At 42.0% G+C, this 24,744-nt stretch overlaps 1 protein-coding gene across 3 annotated transcripts in view; it reads left to right on the top strand.

Moving 5' to 3' along the window:
• RETREG1 (reticulophagy regulator 1) overlaps positions 1–24,452 on the top strand; it is a 128,338-nt gene extending 103,886 nt beyond the window's left edge. For all 3 annotated transcript variants that reach the window (XM_059173684.1, XM_059173685.1, XM_059173686.1), the window contains 6 exons: positions 12,254–12,380; positions 15,032–15,116; positions 17,152–17,289; positions 18,087–18,151; positions 18,399–18,525; positions 22,232–24,452. In XM_059173684.1, coding sequence (XP_059029667.1) covers positions 12,254–12,380; positions 15,032–15,116; positions 17,152–17,289; positions 18,087–18,151; positions 18,399–18,525; positions 22,232–22,725 — 1,036 coding nt within the window. In that variant the 3' untranslated portion in view covers positions 22,726–24,452. The remainder of the gene's footprint in view (positions 1–12,253; positions 12,381–15,031; positions 15,117–17,151; positions 17,290–18,086; positions 18,152–18,398; positions 18,526–22,231) is intronic.
• Positions 24,453–24,744: the final 292 nt, after the last annotated feature.

The following is a 24,744-nucleotide window of genomic DNA, read 5'->3' as shown; positions in this document are numbered from 1 at the left end:
TCCGAACAAATTCCCCAAGCAAAATTCAGTTTAACTGGCCTTCATAATAAGAGCACTTGGGAGAAACTTGGTCATTCAGCCTGTCTGGCCTGTGTCTGTGTATTCAGGCCCAGTGCAATGGGTAGGTCTCTAGAAAGTAAAAGTAGGAACTGTATTGTCAATAAAGATGTTTGCACGGTAAGCAATATGTTCTTTAGGATTGTCCCAGAGATTTTGGTTTCCTATAACTAGGCCACAGGCAAAAGGAACAGGGAAGGGACATTTGCTTTTGACTCCAACTAGAGCGAATCCTGGATTGTATTTCGTTGGAAATGGTGAGTCCTGAGTAGAATGCACAGGAAGGCTTAGATCCGAATTAGCAAACTTGCCTCTCAGTCACCATCTGTTTCCCTTGTGAAATGTTTCTTGACTCTCAGATGTGATTCGTCCTTTAGGGATAAAGTAGAAACCTTTTCTGCCCTCAAGGATCATGACGGAAGCCCATCTTGGCATTCCCAAAGAAAGGGCGTTTAATCTCCTGCCTGTCTCAAGTAGGTGCTTGTTCCCAGCTAGTAGCAGAATTTAAATTGTTCATGTCTGAGCTGCTGAAAGTCTGCTGGTTGAGAAGCTAACAAAATTGAAGACGCTGAAAACTAACGTTTAACTGGCGTGTGTTCATGGAAATCCGAATAACACAAGAAGTGGCGTGATGGCAGTTGAGGGCCAACCTTCTGGATGTTCTCGGTGGACTGGACGCGCTGATGGTCTCCACCCCGGAGAAGAGAGAGGGGAAGAGAGAGCGCTCAGATTGAGCTGGAAGAGGAAAGGAATAGTTTCACGCAACAACAGATACCTGATTCCTTTGAAACTTGGTATAAAAAGAGAGCCCCAAATAGAACACCAAGTTGTCCCGGGGAAGGCGAGGCTCCGCTTCTCAGGCCAGCGGGACCTGAGCTCAGGGGGCGCCTCCTGGTCTCGGGCCCTTAGGAGGACGTGCTCACGTGGCTCATCGGCCCGCGGAAGGGAAGGTTTCAAGTTGAGTGCTATGTAATTTCTTAATCTCGTGTTTGCTTATTTAATCCCCTGGCTGACACATCTTATTTGCTTTGTCATGGTTCTAATTCTGTGAGTGTTGGTGCAGAGAAACAGATCTCTGTTTTTATTTTGTTTCTCTGCCGACATACCCTCACGCAAACACGCGTGCCCTCGGAGCCGCGCCTTATGTATCCGCAGGATTAAGAAAAATTCTAACACATGGCACTAAGAAATGTTAAAATCTGTAACTAGATATTGACTGACCTTTCTAAGAAAAATTCGACAGGAATGAACAGCAACAGATGTTCTCTCCCGGCAGAGAGCATGAGACCGTTAGTCACTCGCTGAGAATGAAAAGCTGCAGAGGGCTCCAAGCCCAGGCGTATTTATAGGGGTGATGGTTGAAGGAGCTGTGTGTCACGGTTGCTAGGGGACAGCTTAGGTTATAACCCATCCCTTTTTTCAAAGTAGGGGATGTGGACATAGTTAACTTTCTGAAAACCATTGTTTCGTTTCTATTTCCAACTCCTAAAAATAAAAATGAAAACCCATAGTGTGACCTAAGTTATATTTTCTGGGGGTAGGGGTAATGTGACGGACTCCTGAACATCTCTGGAAATGAGTATTGTAATATGGGTTCCTGGAGATACGGAAAGTCTAAAAAGTGATTAGAAGCGGGAGTGCACGTGTGTGTCTGGGTACTTGAGAGGAAATGGTGTCTGATAATGTTTTCCAGTGAACTGTGGTTGCCCGACAGAAACAAAAAGGGACTCCTTTTCCTCTGTCCCAGGCGAAGGTGGGATATGCGTTGATCTTTGCATTCTGGCCCATTCAACTAGATGGGGCCCCAGTCCTGTTCTCTGTGGGTGTCACAAATGCCCTCGCGTCCTGTGAGGGTCATGTCTGCAGAAGGTGCTCGCAGGTTCGGGGATACCCAGGGAGAAGTCAAACATTGGGACCCAAGTTTTGCCAGGAGGAATTCCGCACAAAATAAGATTTCCAATTCAGAATGTTTCTTGGAATGAATGAGACATATCTACCCTACTTACCCAATTTTGAAGGCAGTTTAACTCTCTGCAAGAAAAAAAAAAAAGTAGAAACTATTCCATATAAATGAAAATAGGTTTCCAAATTATCAGGGCCCTTTGTCTATTATTTTGTATGTGTTTACATGTCTAAAGGGATCCATACTGATTATTGCTGATCTAGAATGTACAGAAACATTCAGATAAGTCGACAAAAATGCACGGTCACTGAAGACCCACAGCTAACTCCTTCTGATATTTTCTTCCTTTAATATTCTTTATTGCTCATGCTTATTCAGTGTTTTATTGCCTCATAGATGTCAGGCTCTGTCAGCTGCTGGAGACAGAGCCGTGCCCTTGAATTCCTTTATGGAATTTGAAGTTTAATGGGGAAGTCAATTCGGCAGATGTAAATTAACCACAACTGATCATTGCTACCAAAGGAAACGAGGAGATGCCCTGGCTGGCAGCAACACTCCTCCTCACCCTGCTTTCTCTTGGGCAAACTGGAGGGACTCCAGTCCCTGCCTTGCAGGTGTGGTGCTGATGGGGGCAGGAGCGGGCGGGGGGGGGTGGTGGTGGTGGCGGGGAGGGCTCGGTGAGAAAAAGCCCGGAGTGTCCGGCGCCGGAAGGCTCAACCCGCAGGAACCACGGTCATGACTGTCACTGCCACACGCTGTGGCATCCCTTTGTGGAGCCTTAGAAAGGGTTGAGGTCGCGGAGACAGAGGACAGGCTCCTGAGCTCCTCGGTCCTCCGTGTCCCCCGGGAACTAGAGCTGCTTTTTGGAACTTCTGTGTCTGTAGCTTGGCGTGTAGGGATCCCTAATCCTTCCCTTGTTGCGGCTCCACTCTGCTTCCCTGCTCGGCTCGGACATGACCCCACGTTCCAGCCCAGTCTTCTTCCCCATCTCACCGCACGTCCCGAGCGTTCTCAGCCCCATGGGGCATAGCCTGGTCCGTCGGGGATGAGTTCTGTGACCTTGAGTCGGGTAGTTCGTGTGCTCAGGCCTCTCCGGGAAGACAGCCTGATAAATAGCGTCTCGCACAAGGTGGGCCGTCGGGACTGGACAGGACCACAGGTTTACAGCAGGCGGAACAGCGCCTCGCCCCTGCTGACTGTTAGCGATGACTCCTACTTCACATTCCTGTTACCCCCGTGACATGAATTATTAATCTACTGCCTTGACAGGAATTATTCATTCTTTCCATTTTACTAAACATTTTATCCTGAATAAAACTATCATACTTGGATGCCTGGGTGGCTCAGTCGGTAGAGTGCCTACCTTCAGCTTGGGTGGTGATCCCGGGGTTCTGGGATCGAGTCCTGCATCAGGCTCTCTGCTCAGTGGGGAGTCTGCATCTCCCTCTGCTCCCCCACCCCCCGCTTGTGTCACTCACTCGCTCTCTCTTTCCCTCTTGCAAAAATAAAACAAAAATCTCTAATAAACTGTCATACTGAGCTCAATAATCTTATTCCATAGCTCTTTTTAAATAGTTGTTTCTGCCTTATAATTTAAAACATATTCTAGGGGCACCTGGGTGGCTCAGTGGGTTAAGCCGCTGCCTTCAGCTCAGGTCATGGTCTCAGGGTCCTGGGATCGAGCCCCACATCGGGCTCTTTGCTCAGCAGGGAGCTTGCGTCCCCCTCTCTCTCTGCCTGCCTCTCTGCCTACCTGAGATCTTCCTCTGTCAAATAAATAAATAAAATCTTAAAAAAAAAAATATTCTATTTCTCCACTGCCCCCTACTGAAAAATAGAGCACTTTAGGTTGGGTTGGAAATGCCCAAAGCCAAACTGAAACCAGCTTAAGCACAAGGGAGTGGGTTTCCAGGAAGGGGTGTCCATGGATGGCATCAAAAGCTCCAGAAGTAGGCAAAAGGATTGGAGCTTGGATATATTTTTAAAAATCCATCTATCTATCTATCTATCTATATATTTTGTTTGTTTAGAAAAATTAATTTGTTATTAAATAACCTTTTGACTTCAGTTCCCGAGTTTAGGCTAAAAAGATCGGTTGTCCTGTAAAGCGCAGGATGACGTCAGGGACGTCTTGGGCTCTCCTTGCACATCCAATCCCCAGCTTTTAGTTCTCTTTGTTCCCCATTGGCCATTGACACAAGTACCTGCCATTTTATAAAGGCGAATTTCACGTATCACGAGGGTGTGTGACTGTGCAATTATTTGGGGTCACATGTAAACTTTCACGGACTCCTGGAATCACCGTGGGAAGCGCGGAGCCAGGAAGGGAGCCTGACGGCAGGTTCTCTGTACTCAGCGCGGGTTTGTGGAGACGAGCGGAAGGAAAACGGTACAGAGAGAGGTGACGGGTGCTCTGCCGAGACGCCTTTGTGCAGCCCGGTATTTTCTGGTGCTCAAAGACTTTGGGCAAGAGAGATGAAGCAGGCTGTGACACAGGCTCTTACTGAATTACAGTCTATTTTTAAAGAGCACGGGAGTGTCCCCATTTCTCAGTCTTACAGAACCCTCTAACGGAGGAGACGGTGTGCTGCTTTCAGAAACTAAAGTGCCTCAGGTTAAATCTCTGTGGCCGCTAAACTGCACAGAGACAAATTTGACTTTAAATATAAAATTGAGATATGATTTAGGAATATGTTTTTTTTTAAAGGAATAAAAAGTACACAATCATTTAAAAGCCAGATACAAAGTAACATAAAAATCACTCAGACCCCAGTTTGAACATGTGCATTACTTGGTTCTTAACAGAACTCCCCACTCTGTGTTCCCACAATAACACAGTGAGATTGTTTTAAATTGGTTTAATCCTTTCAAAGCTTGCTTATAAGGCTTTTATGATCAGAGCAGCATTTAGTTGAGGACTGATTTTTCTGCTACCGAGGCAAAACCCTTCTGAGAATTCTATCCAGTGTCTGTGAATTCTGAGGTTTTCCATTCTGGTCGGTGAGACTGGACATCATTCCCAGCCCTGTGTGAGCGCAGGACTCTGCTCCCCGTCACCCCTTCTGCTGGCTTGTTCTTGGCCTCCAGGTCCCTCATGCACCTTGACCGTGGCCCTCAGCTGAAGACCCAGATCCCAGCACGTGGCAGCGGGTCTCTCTGCAAGCCTGACTGCCCCACACTCTGTCCTGTCATCTCTAACCTCTTTGGTCTTCAGTTTGGACCCCGAGTTCTGTCTCCTCAGCTCTGGCCATCCCTGGGATTCACCGAGTTGCCCTTCCCTACTCTGTGGCCTGGAAACTCAAGGACAATCACAGGACTCACCACCTTGCAGAGATCGACATCTTTTCTTTGGGTCCAGGATCCTGAAAATTGTTGTTTCCTGTATCTTGTCTTCCTTCCTTCCTTCCTTCCACTGTTGTTTCAGATGGGAGGCAGGTTGGACCCCCCGTGTATCATCTTGCCTAAAGCCAAGTCTCCTCTGGTCTCTGTTTTTGAACCAGGAATTCTGTGTAACTTCCTCATGGGGTATTTCTTGCTGTGGCTCTTTGGGTAAGAAATACTTGCCTCAGAAGCACTTGGGATGGTCATTAAAGATGCAGATTTCTGAGCTTTCCCCAAGGCCTGCTCCATCAAAATCTCTGGATTGAGGTCCAGGAGGCCACTGTTTAAATAGTGCCCTGGGGGGTTCACACACTCAATTTGGGAAGTGTCTAAAGGGATTCATTTGGCCAGACCCCCTAATGTATAGGCTTGAATGTATTTGACTGGGGACATGGAGGCAGAAAGAAGGGATGTTGGTTTCCTGTTCCACTAGGAAGTGGCAGCTCCTTCTTGGATGAAGTGGGCGCGCTTGTCTAAGGAGCCATCTTCCTTGTTTTTACTCTGCTTGGACTGTCACAGGCAGGTAGCAGCATAAATCCCACAGCTGCTGAAAAAGCACCTCATCGGGCTCAAGGTTCTTTGGTAAATAATTGCTTACCTTGACCGTAAATAGTGTCCTTTGCTGAAAATCTGTCCCTTAGTTTTTGTTCAGAAGAAGATGGTGACAAAATGAAATCTGCCAAGGCCCTAGTTTCAGGAGCTTTTTTGGAAAGCACTGCAGTGTCTGCAGATCCTTGGGCAAAGGCCTGTGTGAAAGCCCCGAGGGGCCAGGGAGTTGTGAACTTGAACTGGATTCACTGAGAATGTGGGAAGCTAGAGATAACTGAAATGAGGGAGGGTCTCTTAACTGGTCCTTATCTTGTGGCTGGAGTGTGCGGAGTTTCATTCCTTAACGAGGGCAGGAGTGACAGAGAAAGCTGGAACCAGGGAGGGGGTGAGGGGCAGGGAACAAAGACCCTTAATGGGAAATGCATGTTCTCTCTGAAACTAAAGAGAAAAGAGATGAACCTTCTTTGGTATTATACTGAAGCCATTGGTAATTTGCTCCCTCAGATGAGCCTCAATCACAGAAGACTCAGACTCTGGTTAAGAACTCAGTAAAGCGGGGCCCCTGGGTAGCTCAGTCGTTAAGCGTCTGCCTTTGGCTCAGGTCATGATCCCAGGGTCCTGGGATCAAGCCCCACATCGGGCTCCCTGCTCAGCGGGAAGCCTGCTTCTCCCTCTCCTACTCCCCCTGCTTGTGTTCCCTCTCTCGCAGTGTCTGTCAAATGAATAAGTAAAATCTTAAAAAAAAGAACTCAGTAAAGCTTCAAACTGTTTTTAAGCCTCCTTTTCTCGTTACATTGCATGCTGATCAGCACCAAGGATGGTGGGAAGACCGCCACACACACTGCGTAAAAGATCTGTCTCCCCAGCATCATCTGATACTCACAGGAGATCCTTTCTCTGGTTATGTGTTCCCTGGACAAGGCTCTCCAGGAAAACCTAGAGTTTCATGATGGAGCAACTGTGTGTGTGTGTGTGTGTGTGTGTGTGCGCGCGCGTCACCTGTATTAAAACATCTCCCCGCCACCAAGCGAGAATCTTAGTTTCCACTGAGTGTTTGGATTCTGCCCGCCAAGCTCTTCCGTGCCTGGAAAGGATGGGTCCTCACTGATGCCATGCTGGTATTGGTCAGTCGCAGCTCAACCCTCTGGACTCTGGAAAGCAGTGAGAGGGAACATGGAGTGTTCTTCCTTGTCCTAAATTATATGTAGACTTTCAAAAGGAGGTCATCGAATTTATCCATTCTTTGAAGAATCCATTCTTTGTCTTAAAACAAAGAGAGCGACTGGAAACCAGGAGTCTTGGCCTCGGGTCTTGGCTCTGCCCTGAACTAGTTCAGAAAACTTGGGTTTCACTTTCCTCATCCACAAAAAAGTTCACTCATGAACAAAAAAGTTCACTTCAAATGCCCTATTTCATTCTGAATTATTCAACTATATTAGATATTATTCAATTATATGTTATGTACCCTTTTTCCCTGAATAGAAATGTGGTGACATGATATACATTAATGGCAAACGGTATACAATGGAAGACTGTAGCAATGTATATTCCAGTGGGGCTCAGAATTATTTGCTCAACTGTTTAAAACTATTATGAAACTCCCAGAGAGTGACTTTTCTAGATCCATGTTTCATGTACTTTTTTAAAGATGTACTTACTTCTTTGAGAGAGAGCATGCGTGCACACACATGTGACAAATGATGGGGGGGCAGAAAGAGAGAGAGAGAGAGCCTCAAGCTGACTCACGCTGAGCACAGGGTTTGTCGTGGGGGTTGAACTCATGACCCTGAGATCATGACCTGAGCTGAAACCCAAGAATCCGATGCTTAACTGACTTTTTCACCCGGGGCCCCAGATCCGTGTTTCATTTAAAGTTAGAGCGGGATCTCTTGTTTTGAATTTTGATTTTTTTTTTTTTAGTTGTATATAGTTCCTTTAAATTTTGTTCAGCACAATCTAAATATTTTTTTCTCAAACATTTACTATGTTTTTTCAACATTTACTATTCTTTCCAAAACCCCCATCTGGTTAGATAGTATTTTCACATTTTATATGATAGAGTCCTCATTTCTGTTTGTGATTGTAACAATAATTCAAATATCAGTTAGACTTACTTAGGGTTATTGTGTTAATATAAGTAACCACGGAATTTTTTGCCCTAAGGTACTATCATATGACAGCCTTTTCCAAAGGGGAGGAATTTAATATAAATAAGAGTGTCCTTGCAGGCTATGGAAATATTTCCTGTTGAATGTTCTTTTGTTTCTTCTTCCCAGCAAGAGGTGGGTATCTGTGGGCAGACGAGGGACAATGCTACAGGTTTTCAGTTTGTGCCGGTTGGAAATAACAACAGGAAACACTGAGTATAATGTGAGACACAAAGGGGGAGCTGGATAAATTTTTATTGAATAAATGAATAAGGATGGATGGGTGCTGAGGTTTCTTCTTATCCACTTTGAATCCCACTATGAAATAGGTAAGATCCTTAAATGTAAAACAAAATTTTTAGTTAATTCATTGTGATATGTATTAAGCACCTTAAATCATGAAGACTCCACCATGACATTATCTCTATAGAGATAACTTAGGTAATTTTAGATAATTTAGTATTAGACTAGGCTCCTTTCTGATTTTAGGGTCTTTACTCACTAGAATAGTAAATATGTATACAAATGTGTCACATCTGAGATTTAGGGATCCTAAAGGTAGTATTAGAACAAGGTTTCAGCATCTATAAAGTATGTCTTACTCAGAAACTATGTTTCATAGCCTTCGCTAGCAGAAATATTGTTTGCTTCACAAGTAAACTGAGGCAAAAACTTAAGTAACATATGTGTATAGAATGTGAACTGCGATATACTCATGTGAGAATGTTATTAAATAAAAAACATGATTATACATTTAAGTATCGAGAAATTTTTATTTTTTAATTGTTAAAAAAGATCTTATTTATTTGAGAGACAGCAAGAGAAAGAATGAGCAGGGGAAGGGCAGACAAAGAAGGAGAAGCAGGCTCACCACTGAGCAGGGAGTCTCATGAGGGTCTCAATCCCAGGGCCCCAGGATCATGACCTGAGCCTGAGCCAAAGGCAGATGCTGAGCCACTCAGGTGCCCCTCAGCAAATTTTTAAATAAAGCCCGTGTGTGTGTGTGTGTGTGTGTGTCTTTAAGAACAGTAATAAGTCAATTTGCATGTATCCATCATCTAAGTTAAGAACTATACCATGACCAATACTCGAGAAGCCTCACTGTGACATGCCTCATTCCCTACATACCCCCATGCCGTCCCTGCCTTAGGGTCACCCTTTCCCTGAATCTTGGGTTGTTATTGTTGTTGTTTTAAATCATTTCCTTGCTTAAATAATCTGTTGGCTTAGCATGACGCTGAGCTTTATAAAAAGGAAATCGTAGTATATGTATTCTGTGGCTTTTTTTCTCTCTCAATATTATCATTCTGAGATTCACATACAAACACAGAGTTCATTCATTTCCACCGTTATTTCATCCTTCATTGCCTGAACACGACTCACTTTATCTGTTCGGTATCTGGATGAAAATATTCTTAAGTTTGTTTCAAAATACGAAACGTTCATTTATTCCCCTTGAATTGTGAAAAGAATGATCGACAACTCCATAATACGTTTTTCACTGACTTTTGCCAGAACTGTGTTTGCCAGACCGTTCAACCAAATCTTTAATACTACTCAATATGTACAGAAAGCAGAAATTAAAATCTGTATTATTGTCAACTGTGTGGTCTCAGTAAATGGAACTGTTGCCTGTCCTGTCCTAGCCAGTTTGCAATAAATGGTTCTCAGTAAGGAGGCCACAGGGCACCTGGGTGGCTCAGTCGGTTAAGTGTCTGCCTTTGGCTCAGGTCATGGTCCTGGGGTCCTGGGATCGAGCCCCATGTGGGGCTCCCTGCTCAGTGGCGAGCCTGCTTATCCCTCTCCCTCTGCCCCCCCACTTGAGTTCTCACTCCCTCTCTCTCTCTCAAATAAATAATATCTTTAAAAAGGAGGCCACAGTTTAATAATGTTATTATTTCCTTTGTCACTTGCAGTTTTTGCCCTCCTATACAAAATCTTTTCCCATTAAGCAGACCTATTGGCAAGATTTTGTTACAGAGAGTGGCTTCCTATCCATGAGCTTAGTGTTTCCTTTAATAGGTCTGGAATTGTTCATAAAGTATGCAAAGCTAATGCTAAATTTGGTCACCAATGAAAACAGGCTGGCTCAGTGACTCAAGAGAGGGGTAGAGTTAATGGATACATAAACCACTCCCTGACAGCTAAACAACCCCAAAGTTCATTTCTTAAGGATGGGAGATCTTTCAGCAAGCGTCTACCTCACGGAACTGGATCAGCCTGGAGAAATGGTAGCTCAGAGACTCTCTGGCAGAGCCTTACTTGACTCTGACAGAATAAAGACCAAGGAAAATGAAATTTTCTTTCTTTTTTTAATGCTATTGCATTCGTTTAAATACAACTTAAAATTATATTTTAAAAAAGGAAATTGAATTATCTAATCTACAAATTATCTTAGTGTTCAAGGTATATTAAAAAGAAATAGCGGCACCTGGGTGGCGGAGTCGGTTAAGCATCCGACTTGGTTTCAGCTCAGGTTGTAATCTCAGGGTCATGGGATCAAGCCCCATGTCAAGTCCCACGACAGACTCCTTGCTCAGCGTGGACTCTGCTCCGGATTCTCTCTCTCCCTTTCCCTTTGCCCTTCCCCACGACCCCCACACGGTCTCTCAGATCAATGAAAATTTGTAGATTAGATAATTAAATTTCCTTTTTTAATATAATTTTAAGTTATATTTAAATCCTTAAAAAAATAGAATCCACATACACACCGTCTCTGGGGAGTTGAGCATCTAAGGGCCAAAGAAGCTTTGATTTGTCTTAGGACGACTGGATTTGAATCCAGAGATCATCTTACTCTGATTCCCTTGCAACTGTAGCTTGGATGATAGTTCAACTAATGATCTTTGTCTTCTACCGGAAACATTCATTTATTGCCGTGTCCTTGGTTCTGTGGCAGTGCCTTCCACATGGTAGGTACTAACAATTATCTATTAAATGAATGGATTTAAGGGCCCTTGACAGATCTTGTTTGAACTGGTACATTTTTGTGATGAATTGGTATTGCAAGAGTGGGGTTTGAATTCAGGATCACTGTGATTTTAGGGGAATGCCCTGTGTTTGCATGTCTTCTTCCTGGAGAGAGGCTTACTGGTTTTAGCTTAGGGAGGCTCCTGTGGGAAAACGAGGGCGGGACACAGCACACACACACAACGCACACAGCACACACACACACGATGCACACAGCGCACACACACGACGCACACAGCGCACATACACGACGCACACAGCGCACACACACGACGCACACAGCACACACACACACGGCGCACACAGCGCACACGCGTGACGCAGGCATCACACTCAACATGATCTAGGACGATGCTTGGGAGAAGGTACAGTAGAAAAATACAAGGTATTTTGAGACCCCATTGAATTTAACAGTTTCCTATTGAGTTGACGGACTATAAAATATATTGAGAAGGCATTGTCGTTGATGAGGAGGAGGAGGATTAGAAGGTCAGTGCCAAAGTTTCTCAAAAAGCACTGCGGTCTCTCTGTCCTTAAGGTTTCACCCCCTGGCCCAGTGTGATTAGGTCCTGTCCCACCTTCTGAGCTTCATGTAGCATCGCTCGTCTGCCTGACGTTGTCTCTGCGGGAGCCACGTGTGGGGCTCTGGAGAATAGTGCTGGCAGCTCCTCTGGCTCCAGGCCCTCTGCATATGCTGTACACTGCTCTACTTGGGACTCTTCCAACCCCTTGGGATAGACTCTGCTCATCCAGATTTTGGCATAAAAGTAGCTTCTTCAGAGATGTCTCAAAATCCCTCCCGATACTTCATGCTCAACTCTTCCTTCGTTGTAATTTGCGGCGAGCTGTTTAGCTTGTCTCTCTTCTCTTGGCACGTGAACTTCATTAGGAAGGTGTCTGGCTTATTCACCTCTGAATTCTCCCCCCTCATTTTTTTCTTTTTATTAACATATAATGTGTTATTTGCTTCAGGGGTACAGGTCCATGACTCATCAGTCTTACACACGTCACAGCGCTCACCATAGCACACACCGTCCCCAGTGTCCCTCGCCCAGTCACCCCAGCCCTTCCTTCCCACTCCCCAGCAACCCTCAGTTTGTTTCCTGGGTCACCTCTGAATCCACAGGGCTTTTCCAGAGAGTGTGGCCAAGAGCAGGTGCTCAGTAAACACTTGCTGAAGAAATGAACGTTGAGTGAATCATCAAAAGTATAGCTAAAATTTTTTGTTTTCTTTTTCTCTCTTTAGCTGGGAAGTTATCAATTCCAAACCAGATGAAAGATCCAGGTTCAGCCACTGTATCGCAGAATCATGGATGAATTTCAGCATATTTCTTCAAGAAATGTCTCTTTTTAAGCAGCAGAGCCCTGGCAAGGCAAGTTTTCCAGCATGGGAGAATGACTGTATGTGTTTTATAATGTGCAGCAAATTGGAAATGGATGAATTAAAACCCGTTTTATCAGCCTCTAAGGGTTCTCCAACCCTGGATATAACATACAAGGAGCACATGCCATAAAAGTTGATATTAGCGAGGTTCAGAAATGTGAGTATTGGGGCACCTGGGTGGCTCAGTGAGTTAAGCCTCTGCCTCCGGCTCAGATCATGGTCTCAGGGTCCTGGTAATGAGCCCCGCATCAGGCTGTCTATCAGCAGGGAGACTGCTTCCCCACACTGCCTCTCTGCCTGCTTGTGATCTCTGCCTATGAAATAAATAAATAAATAAAAACTTTTAAAAAAAGAAAGAAATGTGAGTGTCTGGTCAGCACTGGAAAATCCTCAAACTTGCATTTCAAGATCAGATTGGTTTTCTATTTGATACACACTTATGTAACTCATTACCAAAAATGGTGACTGGTCTTGATATCAGCCAGACCAAGGAGAAAAAAATACCTTATGAAGAATCTCAGTTTAAAAACAGACACATAAATGCAGAGAACAAACTGGTGGTGGCCAGAGAGAAGAGGGGCAGGGCAATGGGCAGAACAGGTGAACGGTATTCAGAGGTACAGACTTCCAGTTATGAAAGTCACCACCATGTTGTGCACCAGAAATTAATACTGTGTTACATGTCAACTCTACTTCAGTTTAAACAAATAAGTCATAGGGATGTAAAGTGCAGCGTCGGGAATGGGATCCACAATGCCATATTAAATATGTAGGTGACAGATAGTACTAGACGTGTCATTATCCATGATGTATGTAAGTGTTGAATCACTGTGTTGGACACTGAAAACTCAGAATATTGTATGTCAATTACAACTCAATAGAAAAAGAAGAATTTCAGTTCTATTATTTAGGCTGGTTCTGACGTCAGAGGGAGATGAACATCCAGCCCTGCGAGGGTGTTTTCAGAGATAAGAGAGTCCGTCTAAAAGGTAGAGATTCTTACATGATCTATCTAGTAAAGAAAACCTTTGGCAAAGACACTCATTGTCTTTATAAAAATGGAATGAGCATTTTTCCAGTTAAGAGGAAAGCCCCCGAGGAGAAGGGTCGCAAGTGGTTTGGAAGGGATTGCATGGTGCACCCTGTGGAGTACTTGGATGGGTAGAGGCGGCCTCGGCTGTGATTGTGAGAACATGGGGGTAAAGGCAGAGCCGCCACCAGACCCTTCCCCTTACAGTGTTGCGCTCAAGTTCCTTGAACCTCCCCCTGTATTTGGAAGAGCCTAGGAATGGCCACACTGACAACCGATCTAGTTGTACCACGTACAGGCGATCTCTTACCTCCAGTAGCACTGAATAACAGAACTGTGCTCGGACACATTTTGAGCATATTAAAGTAGCGACCTTTTATACATGTGGATTTTTTTTTTAATCCCCAAACGTAGTTCTTAGCATGGCTATCCATATGGTGGGGAAGGAGAGTTGCATTTTTGATGCCTATTTTAGTGAAATGATTAAGTACATTTTTAGAAGATTCTGAACTTGGAACTTCTTTGTTTAGGGTTAGTTTGTTTAGTGGATAAACGAAAGCTTTGTGAAACAGAGTTCTGGACATGGTAATGCTTTCCCGCACTTCATCTTTCCTCTTCCATTTTGCTGTACAAACTGCATATTCTCAAGAGCCTCTGCTGTTTCAGAAACAGCTCTTAATTTTGTTCTGTGTTCCTCTGTTTTCCTTTCGACTAGTTAACTTATTAACCCTGTGCCAAATCAAGGTTAGTCTGACAGTGTTAATCAGTTACTGATCAGAGTTATGGGTTCTTATCCTCATATGTCTTCTTGAAATTCCCTTAATGAATTTTCTTTGCTTGCCAATACCATAATTTAAATTTAAAGCCAAAGAAGAAAGATAGTTTATCTTAAAGGCTAGGGTGTGGAAAACAAGTGAAGATTTTATGGGAGTTTTTTGTCATGATGTTTAAATTTCTTAAAACAACCAAGATTTTTGGGGGCATAACTGACAGAAGGAAAATAAACACATTTCACTATAGAAATTTCATTTCATTCCCAATTGGTTCCTAAGTGACCTAGAAGTGGGGTCAATTTGAGGGGTCGCTATGGTTAGAAAGGAGGAAGATAACGGCCAATGGATTCATCCTAGGAGCTTATCAGCTGTGCAAATTGCCATTCTGTTTATATAAAAGCCTCTAATTTCTGCTTTGCTGTGTTTATGAATTTTGATGGGTTTATAGAAGTAGTTTGAACTTGCAGGTTTATGAACCAGGCTACATTCTTTTCAGTGACTGATCCTGAGTAAAAGAAGTTTCTGCGGCCATACTAGTCTACAGTTCTCTTGCATCTGGCAGGAATATAGCCACAGGCACGATTTATGGGCAATGTTCTCTGTGCTAGAAATTAGTTTCTGGAACCTCAAAATGATTATTATTAAGTGTTAGAGTGGACTAAGGCTGTCTGAACATAGCAGTCATTAGGCAAACCCAAGTACAAAAGAACAGTGTTTGAAAAACATTTGCCATAACGTGATAGACCACCTACAGACAGATAATTGTCTCTGTATCCCGTGCCCGAAAATGTCTTGGAGTTATGTATAACTGTTACATGTTGTTTCTATTATTTCTAGTTTTGCCTCCTGGTCTGCAGTGTGTGCACATTTTTTACAATCTTGGGAAGTTATATTCCTGGAGTTATACTCAGCTATCTACTGCGTGAGTATGGTAGAACATTTGGCGAATTTATGTGATGCATATGGTATCATTTAATGATCAACAAGCCCTTCCATAGTTTAGAAGAGGAGGGGTAAGTCCTTAACTATAAAGCACACTGATTATCCTTTAATTTCCTGCTGTACAAAGTTTCTTCTTTTCCTAGAGACATGTTTATATTTTGAAGTTGGAAGAATGGCTGCCAAAAGGCAGGGTTGGTTAGAAGTGATACGATTTGATTTTAAATTATGTCATTAAAACTATAAGTAAGCTATATTTCCTGCCCCCCACAAACACACTAATCCTTTTGCCCTTGTGTATGTTCTGTGGCTCAAAAAATAATTAAAACCACAATGTGATATCATTACATCCCCACCAGAATGGCTAAAATTAAAAATGCCCTAGCAAGTATTAGCAAGGATACAGAGCAACTGGAAGTTCTCACATACTGTTGGGGGTAGGTAGAATGGTAAAAACACTTTGGATAACTGTTTGGCAGTTTCTTAAAAACTATATATGACCCAGCTATTTCACAGCTAGATATTTACCCAAGGGAAATGAAAGTATATATCTACACAAAGACTTGTATGCAAATCTTCACAGCAATTTATTTGTAGCAGCCAAAAACAGAACACAGTCCATCTGTCCATCCATAGACGTACCGGTCAACAAACTGTGGTATATCCATGCAGTGACTGCTCAGCATGAAAAAATTGATGTATGCAACAGTCTGGATAAAACTCCAAATAAGTAGATTGAGTAGGAAAAGCCAGGTAAAAAAAAGAACATATACTGTATGATTCCATATATACATCATTCAAATTCATCTTTAGCTAATAGCAAAGCACACAAATGGTTGCCTAGGGATGAGGTGGGTAGGGCAGGGAAAGACAAGAGACACGATTAATAGGAAGATGGGGAAGATCTAGGGGGTGATGGATATGTTCACTGTCTTCATCGTGGTAATAGTCTCTTAGTTGTATGCGTATGTCAGAACTTAAATTGTATACTTTATGTGCAATTTATTGTACGTTAACTATAACCCCAAAATCTGTGTTTAAAAAAAAAAAAGTATACATTGCCAGCTTCTCCTGAAAAATATGGTCTGGTGCTGCCACCTTGAGATGGGACAGGCACTCTCCACTGAACTGACCCTTATATTCCCCCATTTCTCTTAGACCAGCTTTTACAATGTACATATACTTCCGTGGCTTCTAGCCGTATTTGAGCTTGCAACTCCTATTTAAAAGGTAAATGGGCATGGTGCAAAAATAATGAATACTGTTATGCTGAAAATAAATAAAAAATAAATTAAAAAAAAAGGTAAATGGGCACATCTAACCGCATCAAAGAAGTAAATACTAGGGAATACAATATACTCACGAGGTCAGTCTTCGTTTCTTTTCTGTATTCCAAATGCATAACACTCACAGCCATTGATCCAAGCGCAAACCCATTCTCCCAGACGGAACTCATGGAGAGTATCAGCCCTTGATCTGCCTTGTTTAGGAAGCAATGGAGAAGAGAGCCAGGGGATGCTCTGATGATATAGGCCAGGTTTGCACTCACCCCATTTATTCTTCACAAAACCCCAAGAGATAATATTGTCATCCCAGTATTACTGATGAGAGGATAATACGTAATAATTTTCCTATAGCGAAATGGCTTATTCAGCAAATTAGTAGAAAGGCAGCTTTTAACCCAAGACTGTTGTCAAGAAAGCACTTAATCTTTTTCAGGGTTAAGGGTGAACGAACGAAAGGAAGAAAGTTGATTTAATAGCAAGTCTCTAAAAACAGTGACTATAAGCTTGGCGTCCGCACTTATGTACATGCGTGTACGTGTGTGTGTGTTTGTAGGGGAAGATGTTTTCATTACAGGAGGAAGAATAGAAATTATGAGCGTATTTCACAGAGGCATTCTCTAAGAAAAACACTTATATTTGTCTTACTGATGGAACTATTTTCGTGTGATACTCAGAGGTAGCCTTTGAAAGGACCGTCATCTTACGGACACGCTCTTCCTTCTTGTGTTTCAGTGCTGTGTGCATTTTTGTGTCCCCTGTTTAAGTGTAATGATATTGGACAAAAAATATACAGCAAAATCAAGTCAGGTCTGCTGAAGCTAGATTTTGGAATTGGAGAATATATTAATCAGAAGAAACGTAAGAGATCTGGTAAGTAAAGTTTGAATTTTAGATTCCATGTGTGGAATGAGACGTCAGGTGGCTGTTTATTACAAAATCACTTTGAATATGTCTCAAAGTGCTTTTAGCTTTTTATTATATATTATTACAGAAGCTAATGCCCCCAAAGGAATGTAGCCTTTGCCTATTAGGTATCTGTGCTTTTCTCAAACATATAAGAAATGGACTTTTTAATCCAAAGGGGAAAAGGATTTAATAATTCTGTGTTTGCTATTTATGATTTCCTTTGTTTCAGTTATTTTATTTTGGGGTGGACAATTGCAAATAAAAAAACCATGCTATAGCTAAGAGTGTGGGAGCCACATAAGAGGGGATTGAGAGAACCAAGGGGAGGAAAAGAAAACAGGAAAAACCAAAGTGATCACTTTTCACTATTTAACTTGGCCTATGACCTTATGGGTTCTCAAACTATAGTGAGCATCAGAGTCTCCTGGAGGGATTATTAATGTAGAGAGTCCTGGGCCCCACTCCAGAGTTTCTGACTCAGTTGATGTAGGGTAAGGCCTGACAATCTGCATTTCTAAAAAGTTCCCAATCACGGGCACTGCTGCTGCTGGGTCATCCCTACGGGAATCACTGATCCGGACCATTTCCCTTGAAGATCAAACACTTGCAGATATGTGAAGCTTGTTGTGTGCACACGTTGAATTAAATGGAAGCACTGGAGACTGAGGATTGTGGGGTCAGGATCTCACTGTGGAATGGATAAAATACACTATGTCTAAGCTGGCCAGGACACTGAAGGCCTCTAAATTTTTTCTCAACAGAAGCAGATAAAGAAAAAAGTCACAAAGATGACAGTGAATTAGACCTTTCAGCTCTTTGTCCTAAGGTATTTTTTTGTTTGGTTTTTCCATTTGTTCCCATGTGGTTTGACTGTAAATTTACTCACATGCCTTGTGGCTAAATGATTTGCCTAATGGGCTTCTCTTATTTCTCTTAAGATGACTGAACAATTTCAAAAGCAGAATTACTCATCTGGTTTTTATTATCCTGATATTTTGGGGGTTCAAATGGAGTGTTCAAAAAGATTTCTGTCAGAAGTTTCCAGTGTGTCACTGCTCTCTATGTTTACACAGATCAGCCTCACGGTTGCGGCCAAAGAGTTGTCTGTGTCTGACACCGACGTATCCGAGGTCTCCTGGACTGACAATGGAACCTTCAACCTGTCAGAAGGATACACTCCACAGACAGACACTTCCGACGGTATGCTCACACTTCTACATACTCTTCTTTTGATATATGTATTCTGGGTACATGGAAAAGATACATGCCATGACTTGGATGAACCTTGAAAACATTATGCTGAGTGAAAGAAGCCAAATACCCAAGTCCACACATTGTATCAGGCCATTTATATGAAATGCCCAGAAGAGGCAAATTCATTTGGACCAAAAGTAGATTAGTGGCTGCTAGGGGCTGGGGGAAGAGGAATGGTGGTGAGTGGTCATTAGTATGAGTTTTTTGTAATGCTGAAATTACGTATTGGTGGTGGCTGTAAAGCTTTGTGAGTATCCTAAAAACCACTGAATCGTACACTTTAAAAGGGCAAATTTTATGGTATATGAATCCTATCTCAAAAGCTATTACTTTTTTAGAAATATGAGAAAAAGATCTAAGCCAGTCAAGGTACTAATCTGCCTTTGTTTTAATGACAAATAATTGACAGTGAAAACAGTTTCTGAAATGTCTGCTGGCAAATATCCATTGCTTCTGGCAACAATGGAAGGAACAGTAGAGAGATGCTCATTCCACACGCCCAGGGCTAGTCCCTGTGAAAAACGATTGAAGTGCGGAGGACCGGCTCCTCAAGTCTAAAGCTGACTCCAGGGGTACCTGGGTGGCTCAGTGGGTTAAGCCTCTGCCTTCAGCTTAGGTCATGATCTCAGGGTCCTGGGTTCGAGTCCCACATCAGGCTCTCTGCTCCGCAGGGAGCCTGCTTCCTCCTCCCTCTCTCTCTGCTTGCCTCTGTCCACTTGTGATCTCTCTGTCAAATAAACAAAATCTTTAAAAAATATATAAAAAAATAAAGCTGACTCCACTTACATTTTTCTTCAAAGTTAGTTTAAAAAAAACTTCCTTTTTTTCATAATTAGGATAAATATAATTTAAAATAGACAGTCTTGCACAGTAACTTAACGTTTGCTAGTCTCATTGGATTATTTCAAGTCATTTTAGCCATATACTGAAAATACGAGATTATAATGGAAGATTATGAATTGTTTTTATGTGTTTTTATAAGCAAGAACACACTTTCTTTTCCTAGAGGAAGGAGAGAGGCTATGCAATGTTTGAAAAAAGACAGGCTTGGGGGTACCCGGGTGGCTCAGTGGGTTAAGCCTCTGCCTTTAGCTGAGGTCATGATCTCAGGGTCCTGGGATCGAGCCCCGCATCAGACTCTCTGCTCAGCAGGGAGCCTGCTTCCCCCTCTTTCTCTGCCTGCCTCTCTGCCTACTTGTGATCTCTCTTTCTATCTCTCTGTCAAATAAATAAATCTTTAAAAAAAGAAAAGTAAGGAAAAAAGACAGGCTTGGCTATTGGGACACTCAAGTGTAGTCTTGCTTTTGTCATTAGATAACTGTGTGACCTTGAACATTGACATGATTTCTGTGGACCTCAATTTTCTCACCCTTAAAGCGTATAAGAACATTCACAGGGCAACGTGGTGGCTCCTTTGGTGGAGCATGTGACTCTTGATCATGGAGTTGTGAGTTCAAGCCCCACACTGGGCTTGGAGCCTAACTTCAAAAAAACACTCAAGCTGTATAAGCCCAACATCAGGATAAGGATAGCAAACGCTTTGTTCTTAAGCATTACACAACAAAAGAGGAGACAATAATCCAACCCACATAGAAGGCTTTAATTAAATTGAAGACTTCAAGTCACTGTTGTAAAGAGTTAACTGTTAGACTGAAAAATTTTCTATGGAAAATGAGAAGCAATAAAATCACTGCCTGCCTACTAACCTAACATTGTTTTCAAATGTCCCAAATCTAAAAGTGTTCCTGTACTGGGGTGCCTGGGTGGCTCAATGGTTAAGCCTCTGCCTTCAGCTCAGGTCATGATCCCAGGGTCCTGGGATGGAGCCCCGCATCGGACTCTCTGCTCAGTGGGGAGCCTGCTTCCCCCACCCCACTGCCTGCCTCTCTGCCTACTTGTGACCTCTGTCAAATAAGTAAATAAAATCTTTTCTTTCTTTCTTTTTTATTTTATTTTATTTTATTTTTTTAAGATTTTTTCTTTATTTATCTGACAGAGATCACAAGTAGGCAGAGAGGCAGGCAGAGAGAGAGGAGGAAGCAGGCTACCTGCAGAGCAGAAAGCCCGATGTGGGGCTCAATCCCAGGACCCTGGGATCATGACCTGAGCCGAAGGCAGCGGCTTAACCCACTGAGCCACCCAGGTGCCCCAAGTAAATAAAATCTTAAACAATAAATAAATAAATAAATAAATAAATAAATGTGTTCCAGCATGTATCCTGGACACAAATTTGGTAAACAGGAGATGGCCATTTTCAGCGATATTTAGGGAAAGCCAAATGTTTCCATAAGCTCTTAAGCTGAATATGGGGGAGAAGGAGCAATACTTTCTTTTAGTGCACTGCTTTAAACAAACATAGGTTACGGATGCTGACATACAGATCTCCATGGATAAATAATGCTGAGGCAGGATAATACTCAGCATTTGTTTTAGCACAATCCATGAAAACCTCCAACTGAAATATTTTTTTTTAACTCTTTAATCATGCATACCCACATTGGCTCAAAGTTAATACCCTCCCTGGGGAGGAGGAAACTTTTGTTTATATTGAACATTTAAACTTCAGTACACTTATACAATGGAATATTAGTCAGCCATAAAAGGAATGAAATCTTGTCATTTGCAATGATGTGGAGGGAACTAGAGAGTATTAGGCTAAGCAAAATAAGTCAGAGAAAGAGAAATACCATATGATTTCATTCCTATGTGGAATTTAAGAAACAAGACAAGCAAAGGGAAAAGAGAGAGGCAAACCAAGAAACAGACTCTTTAATAAAATAGCGGACAGACCCATAGTTACCGGAGGGGAGATGGTTGGGGTCAGAATAGGTGATAGGGATTAAGGAGAGACCTTTCGGGGAGCCTGGGTGGCTCAGTAGGTTAAAACCTCTGCCTTCGGCTCGGGTCATGATCTCAAGGTCCTGGGATCAAGCCCCACATTGGGCTCTCTGCTCCGCGGGGAGCCTGCTTCCTCCTCTCTCTCTGCCTGCCTCTCTGCCTACTTGTGATCTCTCTGTCAAAGAAATAAATAAAATCTTTAAAAAAAAAAAAAAAAGGAGAACATTTGTGACGAGCACCGGTGTTGTATGAAACTGTTTTCACTCTGTTATATACCTGAAATTAATACACTGTATGTTAATTTGCTAGGATTTAAATAAAAACTTAAAAACAGAAGTTTAGTCAAGCCTCAAGCTAACGTTAGGTTGAATATTAAGTCATTACAGAAAGTCTTTGGTACTTTGGTACTTTGGTACTTAAAACTAAAGCAGCCGGTACATGCGGTATTTGTGTATTTGTAGAGCGGTAGTGTCCCAGATTTGAAAGGGATCTGGTATGTGGTTAAGTTGATTTAAGCTGAACCAGGAGGCTAGATGAAGGTCAAGTTTGCTTGGAGGGTTTGGATTAAAATCAGATTATCGCTGGGGCGTGTGGGTGACTCAGTTGGTAAAGCGATCCCCACACTGGGATCCCTGCTCAGCCGGGAGCCTGCTTCTCCCTCTCCCTCTGGTGCTCCCTCTGCTTGTGCTGTGTCAAATAAACAAAATCTTTTAAAAAATAAAAATAAAATAAAGTCAGGTTATTGTTTAGATAGTTCTTTTGTTTCAAATTCATCGTGGTGCTCAAGCATGCACTTGTGTTACACATTCCACAGATCTTGACCGACCAAGCGAAGAAGTATTTTCTCGAGACCTTTCGGACTTTCCATCTGTAGAAAACGGCACGGGAACAAATGATGAAGATGAGTTCAGCCTTGGCTTGCCCACTGAGCAAAGGAGAAAAAAGGAGCAGGTGGACAGCGGTCTCAGAGCGAGCAGAGAGAGGCAGTCAGCAGCTGGTCTCACCCTTCCTTTGAGCAGTGACCAAACCTTTCACTTGATGCGCAACCTGGCTGGGGACGCCATTACGGCCGCGGTGACAGCAGCCATCAAAGAGCAGTTAGAGGGCGCGCAGCAAGCACTTTCTCAGGCTGCCCCCAGCCCGGGCGACGACACAGACACTGAAGAAGGTGATGACTTTGAACTACTTGACCAGTCAGAGCTTGATCAAATTGAGAGTGAATTGGGACTTTCACAAGACCAAGAAGCAGAATCACAGCAAAGTAAGAAGTCTTCTGGCTTCCTTTCAAATCTACTTGGAGGCCATTAGTCTGGGAATCAACTTGTTCAACACAGCACAGATAAAACTACCAAAAAATTTTAAACAAGCAAAAAAAAAAAAAAAAGAAGAAGAAGAAGAAGAAAAGGAAAAAAAATTTTTGAACTGTGCGCTTTACAGATTACTTCAGTTTTTTTCTTATTTTCCCTTCTGCAGTGAATTAATTGGATATCTATCAGCTGATACTGATATTTCCTATAGTTATTTTTATGTAATAAGCATGGAAATGAACTTTATATGCATAAATATACATACTGTGTTGTCAGAGATGAATATTAGAGGTTTTTAATGCAAAAACACCAAATTATTGCGATCCTCCTATAAGTATTCTTATTTTTTCTTTACAATTAATTTTTCAAGCATGCAAAAACAGTTTATTGTAACTCACTGAAATATTAACAATTAGTTGTGAACATAAGCAGTATCAGCTCCTTTGTTACTGATACTTGGAAACAGTTAAAAAATGTTGGTGATTCTGATGTAAAAAAAACACAAGTTATCAAAATATCTTTAGTTGAAGGACTTGGGAAATATTATCAAAATGAATTTCCTAGGAAAAATTTTAAAAATATATTTAACTACTTTGGATAAGCTGATACATTTCCATGTTATTTCTGCAGTTATAGACTTAGGCTTACCTGTAGTAAATGGCATGCTCCATCGACTGCCAGCTCTGGTCTTGGCAATGGGTGGTTATCAACCCACAGAAAGCAAGTAATTCTATATCAAATAGACAGTGGTTTTGATGTAAACAGAGACTGGGCTGTGTTTTGTTGTTCAGTTGTCATCTATTTGTAATAGAGATGTTGCAAAGTGTGGATCTCTTCGGCTTGCTCAGACCTAAGTTAAACCCTCGTCTTTCATATTATGTCATAAAAAAGTCTCTTCAAGTTGTGAAACTAGTTCCTGGTATGTTCTAGGAGTGGTGTTGTCATCAGCAGTAGAGAAACAGTAACTGTTTTCGTAGTCTGTATAGAGTCTCCTACAGGAGACAAATTTGCTTGGCTTTAAGGTGTATTTATTTGCTACTGAAGTTGAAATATGTAATCTGTTTCTACTGGGAATTTAGAATGTATTTTTCTTTTATTTTAAACTTTTTAGATCACTTTCAAATAACCAAATTTGACTTAGGCTTTTAACAAAGGATTTAGCAGAAATCAAGCTAATTGTGTTTTTGTGATAGAAACTTAATAGTGTTGAGGGACCATGTCAGCCAACTACCAACAATCCCTTCAATCTTCAGGTACAGCTGGCATTTCTACAGATGCGTGCAGACATCTGAGACCCTCAGAAAGGAAGGATAATCCAAGAATATAGGAAATCTGTGGTCCCTTCCCTTCATTTTATTCCTTTCCTTGTATTTCTAAAGACTATAGGTAATCTGTTTTAATGTAGCATCTCTTATTTATTTTTTCTTTCTGAGGTATTAAAATATCTAGACTGAATTTTGCCAAATGTTAAAGGGAGAAAAGTTATTGAGGACTTTGAACACTTGCTTTTTGTGATTGACTATGCTTCTATGTCATTAGTGCCTCATGACTGTGTTTGATGTCCTTTATTGATACAAAGTGAGCCTGTGCCTTCATTATCTTGCCCATTTTGGTACAAAAACCTGGTGTTAGATCTATGAACTGTGTGGGTTAGGGAGGAATATACCCGAATCCTCTTCAATACAAGTTTCTGGACATAAAGAAAAATACAGTCACATATTTATAAAATGGTTGTCGCCAGGATTCTTTTTTTTAATGTGTTTATGTTTCTGCATTTAAAAAATGTTCTTGGCCATAAAGTCAAAAAGTTTACAGGTCATTTCAATCTTTTCATTGAGGGGAAAACAAGAAGTTGATCCAAGTAACTAAAGAATGTGTTAAAATTCACTGGACAAGCTTACAAAAAGATAAAAGGACTGGTAGTATGAACAATAAAACTAGTATCACGTAATATAAACTACAAATTAAAAGTGGTTTGGGGATGGCAAGGTTGTTAGCGTAGAAAATGTGTCACTGCACT

This window comes from Mustela lutreola, chromosome 5 (genome assembly GCF_030435805.1).
Source record: "Mustela lutreola isolate mMusLut2 chromosome 5, mMusLut2.pri, whole genome shotgun sequence".
NCBI classification, from domain to species: Eukaryota; Metazoa; Chordata; class Mammalia; order Carnivora; family Mustelidae; genus Mustela; species Mustela lutreola.
The sequence above is the reverse complement of the archived record's forward strand: the minus strand, read 5'-3'. Positions and strand labels throughout refer to the sequence as shown.